Source organism: Sinocyclocheilus grahami, unplaced genomic scaffold (genome assembly GCF_001515645.1).
Source record: "Sinocyclocheilus grahami isolate Dianchi unplaced genomic scaffold, SAMN03320097.WGS_v1.1 scaffold371.1, whole genome shotgun sequence".
NCBI classification, from domain to species: domain Eukaryota; kingdom Metazoa; phylum Chordata; class Actinopteri; order Cypriniformes; family Cyprinidae; genus Sinocyclocheilus; species Sinocyclocheilus grahami.
In genome coordinates, this window is record NW_015505550.1 from 339,470 (window position 1) to 360,406 (window position 20,937).

At 38.0% G+C, this 20,937-nt stretch overlaps 1 protein-coding gene across 1 annotated transcript; it reads right to left on the reverse strand.

Annotated features, from left to right (window-relative positions):
* Nucleotides 1-1,733: 1,733 nt before the first annotated feature.
* LOC107549409 (junctional protein associated with coronary artery disease-like) lies at nucleotides 1,734-19,973 on the reverse strand. The gene is made up of 4 exons (XM_016230480.1): nucleotides 19,814-19,973; nucleotides 9,644-10,092; nucleotides 4,083-8,191; nucleotides 1,734-2,614 (listed from the first exon to the last, which is right to left on the reverse strand). The coding sequence occupies exons 2-4, from the start codon at nucleotides 9,994-9,996 to the stop codon at nucleotides 2,580-2,582; spliced, it is 4,497 nt and encodes a 1,498-aa protein (XP_016085966.1). The 5' UTR covers nucleotides 9,997-10,092; nucleotides 19,814-19,973; the 3' UTR covers nucleotides 1,734-2,579.
* Nucleotides 19,974-20,937: the final 964 nt, after the last annotated feature.

Here is a 20,937-nt window from a genome sequence, read left to right on the forward strand (position 1 = left end):
TCTCAATTACTTCCTTTGTATTTCAGTAGTTGTTGGTTTATTTTATACATTAAGTATAAAACAGTTGAACAGTTTAGTTTCAAAATAAATGTCAGAAATTTGAATGATACTGTAACTGAATGAATGTTTGATCAATTTAATCTTTATCACAATATGTCAAAACAGACTTCTGAGTGAAAGTGGGGAACAATTTTAAATAATGACTCAAAATAAGGGGTTTATGAGAAAATGAGAATAATGAGAGGGGATAATGAGAAAAAGGTTTTCTTTATTACTTGGCATTTGTTCAACAAATGTGTTTGATTATCATTTACGTTTATTCCAGAAAGGATTCAACTGTATTAACACAACTGAAAGCATTGTACGAGAGAATCATATTTGTTTCAAAAGGAGTTACTATTATAACATGTGCACTGTTTTGTTTTATGCATGAGTTTTCATAAAGAGGAAACAAGCTCCTGAACTGTTCCATACCTTCCATGTTACACATGAAATTAACCAATAGATAAAAATAAAAACAACAGTCCATGCAAGGAGTTTATTAATGAGCAATCTGCTATAATATACAAAGGAGTTTCCTCTCAAACATTTCATTCACATTCACCCAATACTTAAAAGACATAAGTACTGAGGTGCACAGTAAATACTTCCCTTTCTGTAAAATATTTTTAAAAAATAGCTTGTTTTGAATTTAAATATTGTTCAAAGCTTTTTTAGCAGGATAAAAATGTGCACAATGTAATATAATGAATATATTTTTAATGTAGTACCAAATGCAGTCATATGCAAAACATTTTCCTGACCCCAGTTTACATCCCTTATATCATGCGGAGAAGGCAAATCAATTCCAACCCAATACAAAATAATCATGTACAGTTTCTGTATGAAAATAGAAAAAGATATTAAATGCCATATACGTTATATGCAACAATATAATCATCCGTTTTTGAAAAACAAAATTGTACAAAATGGTAGAAACAATCAAGGACTACTTACAGCAATTATTTGACTCTAACTTACAAAAATTAATGAATGTCTTTTTTTTTCTAACCATGCACTGACTATAGAACATCTATCTGCATGAATTCATAGTTTATTATAATTGATGAAAATATTGATGATAATATTACTATAACATCATGGTATTGCACTCTTTATCCATAACGACAACTCTTCTGGAGTTTTTGGCCACTATTGCCGTTTTTTGGATGTGCTAATTACTAAATTCATTTTAGTGCACTTTGGACTGCATTTATAAAGCTATGTGATGGATATAACATTGAGGAACTGTGTCCTCCTCAACTTTGCATGTTGAGTTATAACAGAATGTAACTAAGCAATTACAAGGGTAAATTAATAAGCACTACATCCGGTAGATATACTCACAATATGAGTAAGCTTTCAGAATTGATATGGACTTAAGATGCAGAATATTTCGTATGTGCATAAAGAAACACATGTAACACTTTCTGACATTTGTGCAACAAAAAGCACGCCACACGGCACAATAAAAGAATCATTCATTGTCAGAGTAACACAGGATAATAGACATATTCAGATATGATATTTCCATAATGATTGTAAGCAAGCAAACAAACTCACAAAGTAAAATAACACTTTTTTGAATATATTTTCATCTGTACAGATTGTTGATAGCTTGATAAAAATAAATACATTTGTCTTTTTTTGATTGCATTTTGTGATGAGATGATACATTATCTGATTACAACTGCATATGAGATATAAAAAAAACCTCTTTAATGAAGGGAGTCATTTTAAAGCAATAACTATGAAAACCGACTATTGAAGTCACTGCACTTAAGATTAAAGTTGCTGGAGACCAAGTTTTTCACACAACATATTCTTAAATCTTTGCCTCAGTTTAGCTTTCTTCTTAACTGCATAATTTGGGTAAAAGCAGCCTATTCCATTTGCAAAGAAATATGATTTTGTATTGCAATTCTACCACAGTGATATAAATGGTTTCTCCCACCTCTAAAACTGATAATCACACTTTCCTTTTAACATTTCTTGCAAAAATATTTCTCTGTGGTTAAAAGCACAGTGTTATGTCACTGATTCAGCTGCTACCTCACCAGTCCAATTCATTGCTTTAATACATCAAGGCCTCTTTCCTTTCTCTCATTGGTAATACTGCAGAAAATGAGAAGTGCAAGCTTTTGTGTCTTTCTTGTCGCTGTTGGCACAATGACACTGTGTTCTGTGAAAGTCCAACAGAACTCCAGCCTTTGCTGGTGCAGAGAAACTTTAGAAAATTATTAAGTCCACACAGACTGATTTGTAGCTATTTCTGTAATGTCTGAGCTTTACTTGATATACATTATACATTCATATTTCATTGATAAACAACTTAGCTACTTCATCCATCAACAGGCCATAGAAGTTCTGAAAATTAGTCTTAATATGTGGCATGAAGTCCATCTTCCTGCTTATGAACTTCTGTGACTATGTATTAGTAAATTGAGTCCAAGCCTGCATCATGGTCAGTTTCAGATGAGTGCTTGTTTACATTGTGTATTCCAGTAAGGTCACAGAGTTTGCCTTGACAGTGTCCAAGATCAGACTCTCTCCACACGACTGGGGTCATATGCATCTGAAGACAAAGTTATACAAGTTATATTAGCCATTTTTTATTCAAAACCACAATAAGAGAATGGACATGTCAAGGACCATCAATATAGTACAATATATGTCTAACAGAAAAGCAGATTGTTAATATCAGTTTAGTCGAAACTTTTTTAAAAATAATATAATATAATATAATATCTATTTGTCTATCTATCTGATTTGTCAAGGCAATGAGTATGGTAAATCAGACCATGCTTCCCTCTTGTGGTGAAAAGCCTCATTGCTCATTGCTCTCAAGTATTAAAACCAGTTATTGTGGCTTGGCAGCTCACAATGCTACAGAATATGTAATGGGGAAAAAACAATCCCTATTTTCACTAGAAGTTGGTTATCTGTCCATTTTTCTGTTATGCAATACAACACTTTGCTGAAGGTGACCTCTCCTAGGGCACTAGATAGAGTGGACTTCACACAATACCAATATCATAATAGCAAATAAAACCACACTAATATTAAAAGCAGACTGGTAAACAACAGCCAAGTATATATACTCTCCTGGGCAAAAAAAAAAGAAAGGGTCAAAGCCAAAAATGGCTAAATATTTAGCTTTTAATGGTGCACATTTGACCATTTTAACCACAAATCACTGGTCAGGAAATTTGCAAGAATTGTACAAAGACTGCAGATAAAGGGACAGATGCAGACATGGGATAGCCTTTGCCTGTTTTCTTCCAGACTACTTTTTACAGGAAGAAGAGTTAATGTTATTCCATTGAATAGTAGTTGAAAAATGTCTCCCACTTAGTTGGAGTTTAAATATTCTTTATAGTGTTCAGATCTGGACTCTGACCAGGACAAAACATGAGCCTGATGGACTTGTGTTTACAGTGTGGGCAGGATAATTTTCTTTTTGAAAAATAACATCTGATTGTTCCTCTTTAGATAATAACTTTTCAATTGTGGGAAGCAAGCCATTCTGCATTATCCTCATATACTCCATAGCTTTATTTGACTTTTCACAGTGAAGCAGCTCACCAGTACCAGCATCTTCCTCCATGCTTCACTGTGGTAGAGATGCGTTCCTTGTTGTATTTCTCACCAGATCTTCAAAGGTACCGGTCTGGTGAATAACCATGCAAGTCATGTTTTAACGTGATTCATCACTCCACACAACTCTGCTGAACCACTCTGAATCAATCAAACTTCCCATATTCTGACAAAAACCTAATTTTGTCTTTGATGTTTTTTTTTCTGAGACCTGCTATGTTTTTTAGGGAGTGCATTTGCTTAATTCTTGCAAATTCCCTTACAAGTATTTTGCATTTTGCTTTTTAATGCCATTTTAAACTATTTGGGCTTGACCTATTGTGTATGTATGTATGTATGTATGTATGTATGTATTTATTTATTTAGCTAGCTAGCCCAGGAGTGTACTGTTACTGTATATGCAGTCTGTAAGCCTTACAAACTTGGTTGCACTTCAGTGCACTGACCTGAAATAAAAAGCTTGTCATCATCCTCAATTGCAGGCATTGTATTATCCATGTTGAATCCTTGTGGCAGAGTGATCTCTCTCTTTGTTACCATGCCACTACGTGGTTGTGGGATTGGACGTGCCATTGACTTTGGTGGCTGCTTTGATCTTTCTAGTATCACCTCTTCAGCTGAAACTTCCTCCCGAGTCTTTTGCTCATCCTCTTCTTGCATATAACTGGTCATGTCTTTGTTTTCTCTGACTGCATTATCACTGTATTGGGTCTCTTCCACTAGCATTTCATCCTCTTTACCTGATTTGTTTTCTTTGACTGCATTCTCACTGTATTGGGTCTCTTCCACTAGCGTTTCATCCTCTATAACTGATTCTTTTAGTTTTCCTCCCTTTTCTTCTAAGTCTGTCTCTTTGGCAAAGGTGATCCTGGTGATAGTTCTCACTAATGACTGAGAGCTTTTTTCCTTTGCATAGATGGTGTACTCCATGGATGCTTGATCATTTGTGGATGAGGGGGACAGAGGAGGTGGGCAAAATGCCTGCAAGTGGTTCTGTGGCACTTCTGTTATCTCAGTATTAGCTGTCTCCTTCCTGTCTCCCCCACCTACACTTCGAGTCAATTCCTTATCCTCAGTCAGTGGAAGCGACAAACATAAGTTACTTGGAGGAAACTCTGGCAGCTCCAGCACTGAGGAGACTCTCTGGCTGTGCTTTTCAGCACTAGGTAAATCTTCTCCAGACTCTGGATCCCCTCCAAGTCCTACCTCTGACATATCTCCATGACTTTCCATAGACCTATCTGGCACTTCCTCACACTCTCTACTGTCATTCTGTTTCTCCTCATTTAAGCTAATCTCTTTGGTTTGTATCGCCAATTCTGCAGCATCTATAATTTTCAAATGTCTTTCTACTGGATTGTTATCAACTTGGTCAACAACCAAGGCTTCAACTGGCACTGCAATGCCAAGTATTCTGGCAGCCCGTTGTTCAATGGATTCATTTTCAGGAATGCCTTTGGCACACTGGACTTGGTACAGTTTACTAAGGTCTTCGGTCTGCATACTATTGGCCTTCTCTTGACTCAAAAGAGTTTCAAGATGTTCATCTGCCAAGGTCTTTTCATTACTCCAGCTTAAATATTCTGAATAAAAACTGTCATCATCATCCTCATAATTACCCTTAAACTTACAATGAAGACTTTTGATCACATTGATACGCGAGGACCTCCCCGATCTAGTAACGTCTGTGTTTCCTCTCCCAGCTTCCTTCTTGTGGAGGGCTTTGGAGTTGAAGGCATTATTATCGTTCAAGCTTTGAGTACCTTCAGCAAACTCAGGGCTGTGCCTGCTCAAATCTCCACTACTGTCTGATGATGTAATCTGCAAAGTCTCACATATCTCTGAGTTGTCTGAAGGGCTGGTTAACATGGGTGAGTCAGGACTCAAGCATGTAGGGGATCCAGAGGTCACAGTGTCTGGAATGGCAGTGTATACTGTTAAACCAACATCCTTAAGCAAGCACTCCTTCGGCACAGGGATATCCTGCCGATGTATTGCTGAATCAGTGTCCCCCCTCTGCATAATCTCAAAGTTGACATAATTATCAGTTTTGGTGACAGGTATATATTGCATCTGGCTGTCCAAGTTCACCTTTGCCTTGGACAAGGAACTTTTTTTACCTTTGTATTCTGGATGGCCTCTGTTCCCTGAATCAGACATTACATTTAAGTTATTGCTTTTCATTTGCATCTCTGTGACCTGCACTATATGTGACTGCTGGTCAGTTTCCTTCTTCATGTGAAGTGGGGTGGTTTCCTGTCTTGTATTATTGACTTCTCTGTTTGTGTCACTCAGCTCCAGAATACTGTTCAATGCCTCATCCAGCTCCTCTATATTCTGATCAACATTTGGATACTTCCCAGTATGATCCTGTATCTCCTTATTAAAAGACTCAAGCTCCCCAATGGCATCCCATTTGCGTCTGTTCACTGGCTTTAGCAAGAACTGTCCAAAAACTTCTTGACCATCTGCTGTTTCATTTGTCTTTCTCAGCAAAGGCTGACGGTCTGGAGATGATGGATTTGATGATGATTGGGTTAGAGTTGGGCTCCTTATACTTGAACTACTTCCATTCCTAGTTCTAGAGAATGCACTGTTCCTGGAAGGGTTGAGATCCTTTTGACCTATCATGGGATATCCGTAGTTGGCACTACAGTTGGTTTCACCTTCATTATCAGTGATTGCGTGAGGGGAAGAATGGTCATTTGCCAGAGGATGGGTATTTCTGGAAACTTCTGGAGAACCCGTCTGAGTTTCCTGGTTTCTGTAATGATCTCCAGGCCAGGATCCTGCATAGAACAATTCATTGTCTTGGCTTGTACTAAGTGACCTAGTATCTACAATCTCTTTCCTCAACGGGGATCTTTTAATGGATGGGGAGCTGCTGGACTGTATTTGTGTCTCTTTGCGTGATGTTTTTAAAAGGTTTTGGTTGCCATGCTGCACCACTGTGTTTTCTGTTGAATTAGTCACTTTTTCATTGTTATTTGGGTCAGAAACACGTTTGTTAGCTTGCATACTAATAGGGACAGAAACCAGGCAAAACATTGTCTCTTTGAGCTTCTTCTTTGAGTTTTTCTTGTTCTCAGACACAGTTTTTGCCTCAAATTTCTTTACTTGTGTCACTGTCTCAATTAAACCCTGGCTTGAATTCTGTTGCATTGTCATCTGAAGAGCAACAATATTTCCCTGGGTAGCTGGATGCCTGTTGCAGTTTTGGTCAGGTAATGTGGTTGAACTTTCTGTCTCCTTAAGCACTTCCTTGTGTATACTGTCCTCATTAATAGAGTCACTAATATTGCTTTTACTTGGTTCAGTGCGGTCAAAGGGTTTCTCTGTGAGAGGAAAGGCACTGTAGTTAGACTTCTCAGATAAGAGATTGACCGGAATCTCATTTCTGATGTTTCTGATTTTGTCTGCATCTGTCAACGAGTTTCCATCTATCCCTGCACCTGAAATGTGTCTGACATGATGGTCATCAAAGGGAATGAACTGAACATTACTCATCTGTTCTTCACTGTAGCCTGGATGTGCCTGTGTCCTGCAGGGCATACTTCTTCTTCCATCTCTGTAACAGTCTGGCCAAGCCATCCCAGTCTGCCTGATAAACCATTCCTGCACTTCTGTCATTGCAGATCCCTGCATATATGGGTCACCTCTATATTGGTGGTTACCCATTGAGATAGGATAAGTTCTGTGTCCTCTATTAACTACAGGCTGCCTCCTATAAGATGGAGGAGGGATATAACCGGGGGGCTCCATACCAGGTCCAGCGAGTTCTTGTACAAAGTATTCTTGCCTTGAGAAGGGCAGTGGAGTTCTGTCTCTGGGACGAGGGGCAAGCTCCCCTGTAAGTATCTCAGAGCTCCCACGCATCTGCTGGTGCACTTCATAAGATGGAGGTCTGAGAGGTCGACTAAATCTGGGCTTTGATAGTGGTGCGGACTGTGCACCTGATCGGTCAGTCCACCTCTGCCTGTTCTCCCCATCATTAAGATGCCGTCCATGAGGGTCTTGTGCATGGTGGCCATTTAACTTATAGCTTCCATATGATTCTTGCCCAGCAGTTGGTATGCTGAAGTACTGGAGGCTTTCAGATTGCAGAGCCATTCTGGGCAGTGACTGGGACTTGTTTTTGGTTCTGGGTGGAACGGCTCCTTCTGCAGTTCGTGGCCTGCGTTGCTCTTGTGCCACCTCGTTTTCAGATGGTTGACGGCTCATGCTGGTCATTGGACGCCACTCCTCTGTTCCCAAACTTTGGTACTTCCTTTCAGCTGCAATTCTCCACTGGTGCAGAGCCATCTCTCTCTCCCTGGCACGTGCACTCTCTGCCCGTCGTTGTCTTTCACGGTTATGTTCCTCTGTGCTTAAGGCAGATTCTGGTCTCCGATGCATGCCTTCTGGTTTATTGGGAACACCTCCTCCACTTCCACATGGATCCCTAAAGTCTGCATAATCCATAAGCACACTTAAGTCCTGACCTCTTCTTTGCCAGTAGGACACATCCTGCTCAGATCTAGGCTGAGAATGTATTCCTCTGTGGGTCTCAAAAAACCTGCATTAAAAACATACAGATGGAATTAAATAGAGGTCAGGTACTTTTTGCATTTACTTATGTTCTGGGTTCTGAAGCAAAGTTGTGAACCACTGAATTAGGTAAGACAAGCAAAAACTGGATAACAATAAACACATTTGTGTTTAAATCCCACTATGCAAGCACACAGGCAACATCAGACCAACACTAAACTAAGAGGGCAAAGTGTGTGTTGTCAACAAAGCAGAGAACCTCAAAGGGCCCAATAAATTGGGAAGCTTTAATGGTGCAAACAAACCAAGATAAATGAGCAGTTTCTCTTAAGCAGGAACATGACTAGCTTGCTTGGTGCAAACTGTTGAGTCAGCACTGAAGGTCTGTTCTCTTATCCAATATCTTGGCAGCAGAGAGAGCATAAGATCTGCATGTTAAACAATCCTGACCCTCACTCATGGAAGGATAATCTAGCTTAGTAACAGTCACAGGAGTGGAGATACTTTCTGCCCTGAACTGCTGAGTCTCAAACCATGTGACATGCAATTACTTTAAAGTGCAAAAATGCACTAAAGCTTGACAGTATCTATCTATCTATCTATCTATCTATCTATCTATCTATCTATCTATCTATCTATCTATCTATCTATCTATCTATCTATCTATCTATGACATTAAAAATCTATGGCACAAGGACATTATGACTTAATTGCTGATTAACATACATAAAGAAAAAATGACACTGTTCCTATGGAAAATAAAGTGTTCTCGTGCATTCTTTTTTAAAGCAAATGAATCTCTGAAGCTGCTCTGCGACAATATGGCTGGCAAATGCAGATATTCACATTTATATTCATCATGTTTTATTAATAATGGTGTTATATAAGAGATTGTTATAAGGAATGGAATATTGATCTGACAAAGGGCTCATGGGACATGTAGTTTACTGCTGGCTCTGCCTGCAGAACTAAGCATGCTCAGTAGGGGGTGCTGCAGGCTTTCTGACGTCACTTGTATTCATTCCACTAGAGTCCCGTGTGAAATGAGAGGAAATAAAAACCGCACTGCAAAATCTACTAAACACAGTTAATGAATTCATTGGCTACAGGGGGAGTGAGGTAGAAGAGAGCGCAGGGAAATGAGTGAGACTGAGGAAACAGAGTACATGAAAATGTAGGAAGCAAAAAGATTCCAGAGGATGAGATGAGGATGAAAGAAGGTGCAAAAAAAGAAGAAGAAATGGAGAGAGAAAGGCGACAGGGTTGGAATTAAAAATAAAGAAAAGGGAAAAACTGGGATCTGTCCTGGTGTGAAAGGGAAGTCCTTGACAGCTCCTACCTTTACGTAACACTCTTTATCATGCAAGACAGTTTAAACCTCAGATCAGAGGGACAAATGAAAAAGAAGGAAAGAGAGCAGCACTACAAGAGTGCAGGGCAGAAGATGAAGAGGTCAAAAACTATTAATCAGAAAACTCACCCACTGTCCATGGTCAGGCTGTCTTCTGGCAAACGTCCATCTCCTAGGTTACCGTTGTCCACATCTTGTGTCCTCTGCTTCCTGACCCTGTTTTCAGCGTCACCGGGGAATCCCCTGGCAGGAGCTTGTCTGATGCCTCCACTGCTGTAAACATGGTCCCCCTCATAGCCATTCACGCCACTGTGTCCTTTCCGCTTCTCAGCGATTTCACACCGGCTGTCGCTTCGCTTCGGCAGACATTTCTCATAGGTTGCAGGGTGGGGGGAAGACGAATGTGAGACAGGGACATTGTTGCTGTTCCTTTGAGGGACTTTGTATCCATGAGAGATGAGAAGGTCTTCCACGCTGTACATGGCTAGGCAATGTGTTTTTGCTTTTAGTGGTGTGTGCGTGTCCGTGCTAGTCCAGATGAGGCAAGCTCATGAACAGCTGCACAGGAGAGGCCATCGCTGTGAAAGAAAACGGGACAGAGGGGAGGGAGAGAGAGAAAGAGAGGGAGACACAGATTAAGTTAAAATTATTCTCTCTCACAGTCTTTTTCATAAGAGGATTGCTGCTCACAGCCAAAACAAAAAGGTCCTATCTAGCCACGAGAGAAACAATTTGTATGGCTGTCGGTCTGTCTACCCACTGACCCAGTCTTCTCTTCTCCCATCTGCCCCCTCTTCTCCTCTTTCCTCTGTTCTCCATCCAGAAAGGAAAATCTCTCCAGATGACTGACTACCTCACATAGAGTATTTTCATATTACCTAGGTGTGGAATGTTTTAAAAAATCTCGAGCCACAACCCTGACTTTAGCAAACAAGTAGTAGTAAGACTCTAATAATAATACAATTTTAATAAGACGACAATTAGCAATCTCATTGATTAAAAATATAAACCTCAGTAAATTCTAATATGTAATTATTTGAAGTAGCTCCAAAGCAGTTTGTTTGGATATTTGATTCTGTGTGAATCTTTGAATCTACAAGGATAGAAAACCCAAAATCACTTGCAATGTGGGCAGAACTGCCCCTATGAGGAAAACAGTTGAATAAAACTACTAAATAATGTGTAGTAGGCCCACTAGTCAAGACTTACAAGAACTTAGTGTAGTGTAGCAAGTAACAAAAACAAAACCTGCCTTGAATAGACAGAACTGGAACTGTCTGAATAAGAAAGGAAAAAGAGGTTACCTATCCTGCACACACACTCAGAGAGAGAAGGACAAAACTAAATTGCCTGCAATCTCCCACCATTAGAAGTATTACAGTTAATTCTTTGATCTGCTGAGGGTAAAGTCCAAACTGAAGCTTAAAAACTTCAATAATACCTGAATTTTCTCAGCTCTGCATGTTGAATGATTCTGTAATATTGATAAAACAAGCTAAAACCGAATATTTTATGGAAAATACATGGCTATTTAATTATAAAAAAGTACATGCACAATTATCAACACCCACAATATTGCTATTACGAATTATTAATTCAATATGACTTAAAAAAAAAGATATATATATATATTTTTAATCTCAGTTCCAAATAAACCACATAATAGTATCAGAAAGCACATCCAAATATTAGGTCAGGCTGGTAGGGTACAACATTCATGTAGACGCACAGCTCTCTTTCACAGAACGCCAGAATGCCAATATGATTTCCTCAAACCCATTTGTGCTGGAGGATTGAGTTTTGACAGTGAAAGAGGTAACAAATAAGGAGACAGCTTACATGTTGGTGAGAAGTCACGGGTTGAGCTTTTACCGATGGCACTGAACATTCACATGATGAAACAAATGCATAAGCATTTTCATGTCGCTATATTTACTGAAAAATGAAGCAGGAAAAAAAACGGCCATGTCTGTTTTGATCTAATGATATTTGTCAGAAATAGAAGGAAGCAGTTAGCAGAGGTATGGCTTTCACATTTTCACACTTTCCACAGATACTCCAGACTGATCCACATTCACCATTAAAGGCCCTTGGAGACAATTGCCCCTCACAGCATCTAGCACACACAGAGGTCAAAAGAAGCACCAAAATAATGCTAATTTTTCATTTTTTTTCTTTCCTCTACCTCTTTATATTTCCTCTTGCAGACACTCACACAGAAGAATTCAGCACAAGCAAAAAATGAGGGAGGTATATTTCCCATCTGTACTGCCACAGAGAAAACCCTTAATGTGAGTTTTATCAGTGCCATCCATTATCATTAGCGATGTCTTTCAGAAACATTTAGGAGTCCACCTGCAAACACACACATTCATATTTGAGCCCCAAAATTTAGGAAAAATCTGACATACACATACTGTATACTAAGGTCCAAATATGTATGTTTGTTTTTAACATGGATGAATAACATGATCTTCAGGTTTTACACAAATATGTTCATGTCAGCTGATGCTGCTGTCATTAAAGTTCCTATGAATATATGAAAAAATATATATGCCCTCGCAACAACATCTCTTCTCTGATGACGTGTGCACCGGATTGAGGGCGGGACATTAATGCCTTCTCTCCAGCAAACTGCATTTACATCACAACAGGGAAGAAAAGGTGATTGCAATTTCCGCTGCATGCAAAAAGAGGACAAACCAAAAACTAAAAGATTTTAAAATTCATTGAACTGTTCAAATTACATTCTATAGTACTTTTCACTCAAATTATTTGATAATATAACATGTTAAAAAAAAATCTGTGTCTCAGGCCCCACATTGTGTGCTGCTTCATCCCATAACAACAAAGCAAAATTCAAAAGCCTACGACTTGGGCAAAAAGTGGAAACAATTCAAGCCAGGTCCATGGAGACTTTAAATGGCATAGAAATGTCAATGACAAACTGCCTCTTAGAGTATGAGTAAATTCATAAAATTGCAGATACGTGATCTAGACTACTTTGCTTTTTTTTAATTAATGACCTGCTTTTATGGCTAACACATGTCGCAAGCTAAAAATGAACAAAAGCACAGGCAGACCAGTGATGTCATGAGGTTTTTCTGAGCCAAAATGCCACAATAACAGTGAATCATTTGATTCCACTCAGATATCGAGAACGTTTAGATTTTTTTCCCTCCCAGAAATAAATGCTGAGGACCACCTCTTTGTGCCTTTCGCTTCCTGTAAAATTCTTTATTTGCAGCTAAATGGTAAAGATAAAACCCATAAAGGCTGTGGGCCTCAGTCAAGACTGAACTCTTTTCCTCTATAGACTGTAAGGTATGCCTGTGGAGCCAGCACTGCCTTCCCTCATAAATGAATCACACATTTTTAGATCTGGCCTGCCTTGCGCCCCCCTCACCAGCAGGCCTGCAGAGCCCAGAGCTGCCGCCATGACAGTTTGGTGTCAACTCTTTATTCTTAGACTTAGTCAGATTTGTGGTATGTGTTTGTGAAAGAAACAAGACCAAAAGAGAGGGCCTAATAAAAAGACATAGTATATTTTCACTCAGAATCAGATAATGAACTGAATTTTTGCTAAACTTTTATCAAAGTTATTGTGCAAAAGTGTGATTAAGATGTACACCAAACCTGAAGTCCATTAACTGGGAAATGACTGGCCAGTGTAAAAGTGGAATGAGAAGATAAAACAGTAAGATGGACTTGCATGTCAGCCGAAAAGGAAAGCCATTACAGTGAGTCATTACATTTTGATGAAGGATTACAAAGACAACATTTTGTTTTCTTTCAAATAACATGAACCAATGAATTGTGCATACATGGTTCGTACACATTTTTACCAATAAAATTCCATGACTTTTCCAGGTTTTTCATGACTGTACATAATAAGACCAGGAACGTGCATTAGAGAGTAAATAAGGTCAGTTTTGATTTCATGTTGACTGCGACGAAGCTCGTGATGAATGACCTCATCAGACTAACAGATTGCCTAATAACTGCTATAAACATGCACATAATGTCCAACGCAGTATTAAGCCTGAGAGCACAGCCACTGTACCATGACACGGCAACATCTCTTTCACTGAGTCGAATGTAAATAGAGATTCTGAGTGTCCATGTTTAACCGAAAACACGTTTTATAACAAACAATACACTGTCCACCCTGTCCTATAAAAAGTTCTTTCAGAGCCTCACCCCTTCATTGTTCAGTACATCCACATGGATCTCCTACGCCGTCCCTTAACAGGCACGTGTTCACACTTGTACAACAGGCTCTTCATCGTAAGCAATGTGACATCACCACTGTTGACCTCTGCTTCCTGAGGATGTGAACATTTTAAGGGATGGGGCGGAGGACTTGAGTAAGCATTTCAGCCAGACACTGATACTGAGAGGACAGAGCCAAAACAGAGGGAAACGCTTCACCAGACTGGATTTTGGGATCTAAATATCATCATTCTGTCACTCATAGGCCTTCATCAGAACTTTACTTTGGTTCTAAACAAGTAGCCTATAATGCACTGGCAAACATCTACACAATTTGTCTCCATCTCCGGTTCACCCTTTCATTTATCCTTCTTAGGGCCTCTTGTAACCAGTGGGATATATTTCAGTAGTCTCCATTCTCTGCTATGCAAACCAGCATATAAGATTGCGTTACAATCTTACAGGCTACCTACGGTATAAGGAAACGTAACTCTGAAGTGGTTATATTTTTAGAGCGGAAACATATTTAGTCTAAGTTAGGCTTAGTTTTGGGTCAACAGTAATACACCTATATGAAAATGTGTTGGTCCTTTACATTTACAATGAATAATTTGCCCTACCGTTCAAAAGTTTGTGGTCAGTACGGTTTCTTTAAAAAGGGAAATAATACTTTTACTCAACAAGAGGAATGAATTAAATTTATAATAACTGACAGTAGACTTATTTTGTTAAATAAACGCTGTTCTTCTGAACGGAAATGAGTAGTAAATTAGCATGTTAGAATGATTTGAGAAGAATCTAAGTCTGAAGTAATAGGTGCTGAAAATTCAGGTTTGTCATGACAAGAATAGATTACATCTTAAAATATATTGAAATAGAAAACAGTTATTTAAAATCGCAATAATATGTCATAATATTAATGTTTTGCTGTATTTTGGTCAAATAAATGCAGCCTTGATAAGCAAGTAAGAGACTTCTTTCTAAAACATTAAAAAAGCAGTACAGTCCCCAAACTTTTGGCTGGGAATGTGGAAATATAGAAAAAAATAAGCAGGTTGTCTTACAGCAGTCAACAATATTATTAGCACCACAATACTGATTTTATGCGTAAAGCTTTAAGAGCAATACAAAAGCTAATGCAGAAGTACTGTATAACTGTGAATAATAGAGAAAGGGAAGAATTATTTATTTAAAGTTATGGATTAATTTAGTGCTCACAGATGATGTCAGTGATTTTGGATGTTTTTTGAAGGGTGTGATGGTCATAGTTGCCATTAAATTATCCATGCCCCTATTTTTTATTTTAATTTTTTTTTTTACAAGTGATAGACCTAAGCTGCATCTTTTGAGGAACATCACATTAACCAGCTCTTGTTTTGTTTGAGCTGAGGCCATGGAGATGACCATTTTGCTTTCTTTGAAAAGCGAGTTTTCAAACAATAGACTACAAGTATGGTGTCACTAAAGATATGTTTTCAAAGTCTGGTAATTCAATTGGCAGGAGGACCAGAGGATCATCAAAGCAGGAGGTAATGCTTTTCCAGGCTGGGACTAATCACAGTGCCAAACGGTACAATTCACAGTTCTTCATGTGTTCTTCAACCCTAAAAAAAACTAATTTACTAATTTACTAAAAGAGTACAGCGCTAATTTACAATAGACTGTGTAAAATCTAGATCCACAAGCCATCTTAATAAAATTTCTTTGATCAGATTTAAAACAGTTTCCTAAAGAAATTAGATTATTGGGCCATGCTGGGTAAGTTCATTTAAACCTAACTAAACATTTCGAAGCGTAAGGTACCATTTTTCTTCTTTCAATCCTGAAAAGTGTTAGCTCAAAATGAGATCTTTGTACCAATGCTTGAATGTACTTTCAAGGTCAACTGCTTCTCTGTGTCTAATGCTTAGTAATGTGGCAATTTAAACCGAGCAGAATGGTCAGGACTTGAATGACCAATAAAACAAATCAAAATGTATATGTCTATTCAAATATATGTCTGTAACTGTCACTAATGGGTGATATTTCTCAGTGTCATTTGAGACATTCATGATTTGTACCTCAATCTTCTTGGTTTATGATAGGAAGCACAAAGGCATTGAGAAAGATGATCCAACATCCAACAAGAATTATATCATAACAATTTATCAGTGAGGAAAAAAACGGTTGTGTTAGACCTTATAGCGGGCTTAATGATTTGACCAAGGACATCTACAAATGCACGTTTATAAAAAGCAACAATCAAACACAGAATTCGACAGGGTTCCAAATGAACTAACCCACATGGCTGTACATAATTAGAGTAAGGAGACTTGACTTACAGAGAGATGACAGTGACAAGGTTTATCAGTTAAAACACTCTGATCAAAGGACTGGTATACATAAGCATTCTGCTAATTACGCTCTTATCCTGCCAAAGAATATGATATCAAATGAAGGCGAAGAAGCTTAGAGACATTTCAACAAACAGAACTGTGTTAAAGAGCACAGACAGGAAAACTTGGTGACTACAGACTGAAACTGCAATGGCAAAATAACAGCCTAAAATATTTTAATAACAAATAAATAGCAAAGCAACAACACATAATATGCAGTGCTACTTCTGCTCATGTCCTTCAGTGAAGAAGGTTGCTGTTATAATCAAGAAAAAAACAAAAGGCTGACCAGTGATCCTTATCGGTTTCTATTCCTCCCCTGAGCTTAATCATCTCTGGCTAATGCATTTGACCAGAAGAATCCATACAGGAGCATATAGGAAAGTTCAGCAGTCCATCTGTTTTCCATATAAGTTTAAGGCCTCTAATCTATGACTTCATCATACGCAAGGGCTATATACCAATCCTTTACCCTGCATCTCTTTTAATTACCATTTGGCCGCTATTTCATTGCACTGTTTCATCTGCAGATGGTTGCAGTGACCTTAAAAAATGTCTATCACAACCATAAAGCTTCTGATCTTAAAGCAGTTAAATTGTTTATCCACCATTTTTCATTACGATGCAGTGTATAAGGAATTTGTGGGGGAAAGCTCATCTTTTTCATATTATTGCACTGTAATGTTGACCAATATGCATAAACTCGAAATATTGTAATTGATTAATGTAGTTTAGTAGTATATAAACTTATGTTTTTAATGAATTGTTCTGAGAAGTTTCTAGAAAGTCCCAAACATTTTTTTTTGGGGGGGGGACTTTCCAAAAAAAATTGTTTTATATTTATAACAAAATATAAAAATGTTATATGTTAACATTTTAAACTTTGTCCGAGTAAAAAGAAAGAAAGAAAGAAAAAAAAAGATTTTCAAATGCAGTGTCTGAAGTTCTTTGTCTATGTTTTGTTTCCAATACCCTGTAGACAAGAACTGAAAATAAACTTATATTTATGTTATCTGTTCTTTGAAAGAGCAACGGCCAAATATTTACTATGAAATAAATGAGATTCCATTCATGTTCTGCACATGAACCTATATGCAATGATTTGCCCTATGCTACTACAAAGGAGATTGTGAGCATATTATGTTTTCTGAATGAGACAACTCTATTCACTAATATCTATTATGGAGGACTTGTACGCTCTAAGGATGTTCACAAATGAAACTACACTTTAAAATCAAAACACCACACCACTGTAAAGAGCCCAAAATTCCACTGAAATTACTGTCTAATACATCTGAATGATTAACTGAGCAGTTTTTTTTAAACTAGGAAAAAATAATGTCATCAGTCTGTTCAGTAATGAACAGCCCTCACCACTTAATTCATTCAAAATTCCCTTTTGTGACCAACTGCATGCGTGCACCAGCAGTATCAGCACATTTCCAGGAAACAGACTGAATACCCTGTAGACAAGAACTGAAAATAAACTTATATTTATGTTATCTGTTCTTTGAAAGAGCAACGGCCAAATATTTACTATGAAATAAATGAGATTCCATTCATGTTCTGCACATGAACCTATATGCAATGATTTGCCCTATGCTACTACAAAGGAGATTGTGAGCATATTATTTGTTTTCTGAATGAGACAACTCTATTCACTAATATCTATTATGGAGGACTTGTACGCTCTAAGGATGTTCACAAATGAAACTACACTTTAAAATCAAAACGCCACACCACTGTAAAGAGCCCAAAATTCCACTGAAATTACTGTCTAATACATCTGAATGATTAACTGAGCAGTTTTTTTTAAACTAGGAAAAAATAATGTCATCAGTCTGTTCAGTAATGAACAGCCCTCACCACTTAATTCATTCAAAATTCCCTTTTGTGACCAACTGCATGCGTGCACCAGCAGTATCAGCACATTTCCAGGAAACAGACTGCAGCCTTTCTCAACATACCACTAGATAAGTGATGCTCTGTGATTCAGCTCTCTTCCTATTTTGTCCTTCCGTTGCCCTCCCGTTTCTTTCGACTTAAGGAATACGTAAGCGGACAGCTTTGAATGTACATGTTCCTAGTTCCGTACTTGATGAAGGTAAAGTTGTGTGAAAGAAATATCTTGAGTAGCGGTCAATCGATATGGATTTTTCAATAGACGATACATTTACATTTAGTCATTTAGCAGACGCTTTTATCCAAAGTGACTTACAAATGTTTAGTTTTTTGTTGTTATAGATACGATATCTATAGAATGTCAATACATGTGATGTAGGCTAAAGGCCCGTTCACACCAAGAACGATAATTATAACAATAACTAATTATCGTAATTAGGGATGCACCGATATGAAAATTTTGGCCGATACCGATAACCGATTATTCTTTATTTTTGAGCATTGTTTGTTTTCAGGAATGTCAACTTCATCTTGCACCACACAAGTTGATTTATTACCCCCAGTCAGCTTAGGAACTTGTTTTTTTTTTGTAGTAGTAGTAGTAGTAGCCTAACACAGGCTGCATGCTGTATAATAAAGTTTCAAATAATGACAATACTTATATTTTTTGATGTTCCAAACCAATAACGTTCGCGCAGACCACTGTTGCTATGGTTACCTCCTGACAAATGCAATTTATGTTGGCGAGTGTTTTTTTTTTTTACGCCAAGTTATGTAGCCACGCCCCTTTTCAGCGCTGCGTTTGTTGTCTTCCGGATTGTATTTCCACAACATTAACGTACGAATTTATGAATGAACATTTCGTTTTAAGATCTGCCCGATCTACTGACATTTATGACATCTGCTTCAAACATTACAATGCTCATGCTAAATTTCGTTAATTCTACAATAAGTAAATCCACTTAACCAGCTAATTACGATGCTATAAAAATATACAGAGCTACCACCAAAACGGAAGTTCAAAGACAAATTTCTAAAGACGGATCGTGCATAATCGAACTCATATGGTTATTAAAAAGTTTGAAAACACAATTAAAACACAACCTGTTAATATGTAAAAGATATAGGATAATTAGGAGGTTAGACCCCCACATTTTTATTTTATTTGATATTTTATGTTATTTTTGGATTACACGAGTGACACCAAAGGCGTGCGTGTATAGCGAAACATGAATGTTTGGAGCATTAAAAAAAGAAAGAAACAGTTGTTATTAGTGGATTTGAGCACTTTTGTAATTGGATACAGTGAATCCGTGTGCACACAACTTGACATCAAAGTTATAATGGCATGTTATGTGAAGCTCATCCCTCCTCTGCACTACACAGTCTGCTCATTTCACCTTTACCTCGCTAATGTAGCACACATCTTGCGCACTGCGCCCGACCCCTAAGCACACAATTCACAGACAAGCAGCAAGCTGTCTGCCTTCTGAAGTATTTTTTCCCCCACAGCGGAACGCAACAAATTAGCTGATAATCATCAATGCAATTCATCTCAGTCCTCAATATCATTCCAGCGGCATCCGCGGTCATTTATTCTGTGATAGATGCAGGGACATTAGCCCACGGGACGAGATGCAGGAGCCCGTTATCTCGCAAGTTCATCCCCTGCGTTTATTGAACGGGTCAGCGTTACTAACGTCAGCAGCTGAAATCGCGTTTAATTCTGCAGGGTCGACAAGAAAGCCTCATCAACGAGCCTATTTTCTCACATGTTCATATATTTCAGTAAAATGTAGCGTCCACGTACCTGTGATGTGCTCTTTTCGCGGTCCGTGTTTAGTTCCTGATGTAGTGTGTTGAATCCGCTCTGTGCTGAGCATATCTGAGGGAAAGGTTGAGCAGAGGAGAGGGAGAATTGAGCTCAAATGTGTCTTGTGTGGGTCGTCTGGCGAGGGGAATGGTTCCTCCCAGCGTGTGGGTAAACTTTTACTGACGAGACTGTAACATACACCACCCACCCCACCCCATGCCATTACACTATTACACAAACCCATACTGGCTCATGCTGGACTGGACATATGATCTTTGAGGACTACAACTGGTGAATAATGTTGAAAAAGCAAGCAAACATCTAAATATACTAGATCACTTTTTTTGTTTTTTACCCAGCTGAAGAAAAAATGCTTCAAGCTGCTCTTTGCAAGTAAATGGTGAATTATTAAATCAAATGTTTTTTTAAAAAATTGCATTTTCAGTTGTATTTGTACACCTAAAAGTGTTTTTATTACTTTAAATGAAAAGTAAGTAATTCATAATGCAGTTAAGACTAAAGTTTTCATTTGCAACTATTCTCATTCACTTTAACACATTTGACTAGAAGCTGATCTTAATCGTTAATCAATAAACCATTTGGTATATCTATTAGTTTTATATTAGAAAACAATATATACATCTGAAACCGTATTGCCAAGTATAGTGAGTTCATATTAATGTTAGTAAGTTGTTTGCCATATATATTTACAAAGTGTGTGTAAGTAGTAAGGATGGCCTGCCAAGGAAAGGAACCAATCAATGAACAAGAGTGAACAAGAGGCCAAATAGGTGGGTATCAGTGGGAAAGGGCTGTATCAACTAAAGTCAGTGCCACAGTGTCCAATGTGACAAATTTGAAAAGGTCAACAGCAGTATCAATTCAGTCATATATAAGAACAGTGCAATAGTCATACTTTTTTGAGCACTATAAATATCATTACAGTATACAGTAGTGCACAGTACTACTTTGTTTTACTCTAAATTTGCACAAATGTCACTTTCATATATTCATTGATAACAGACTGGATGGATATTATGATAAATTGTCAGTACATTTAGTGCTTTAATCCTTGAAATCAAGGCATTTCTAGTTGTTTGTGACGCTTCATGTAGTTCAGT

What these genes read in the sequence shown, in the direction of transcription:
- LOC107549409 (XM_016230480.1), bottom strand. Translation starts at nt 9,996, where the DNA reads ATGTACAGCGTGGAAGACCTTCTCATCTCTCATGGATACAAAGTCCCT. An exon ending in AGCCTGACCATGGACAGTGG is followed by an intron (nt 8,192 to 9,643) that starts GTGAGTTTTCTG and finishes TTTTTAATGCAG; the next exon opens with GTTTTTTGAGACCCACAGAG. An exon ending in TGACAAGCTTTTTATTTCAG is followed by an intron (nt 2,615 to 4,082) that starts GTCAGTGCACTG and finishes CTTTGTCTTCAG; the next exon opens with ATGCATATGACCCCAGTCGT.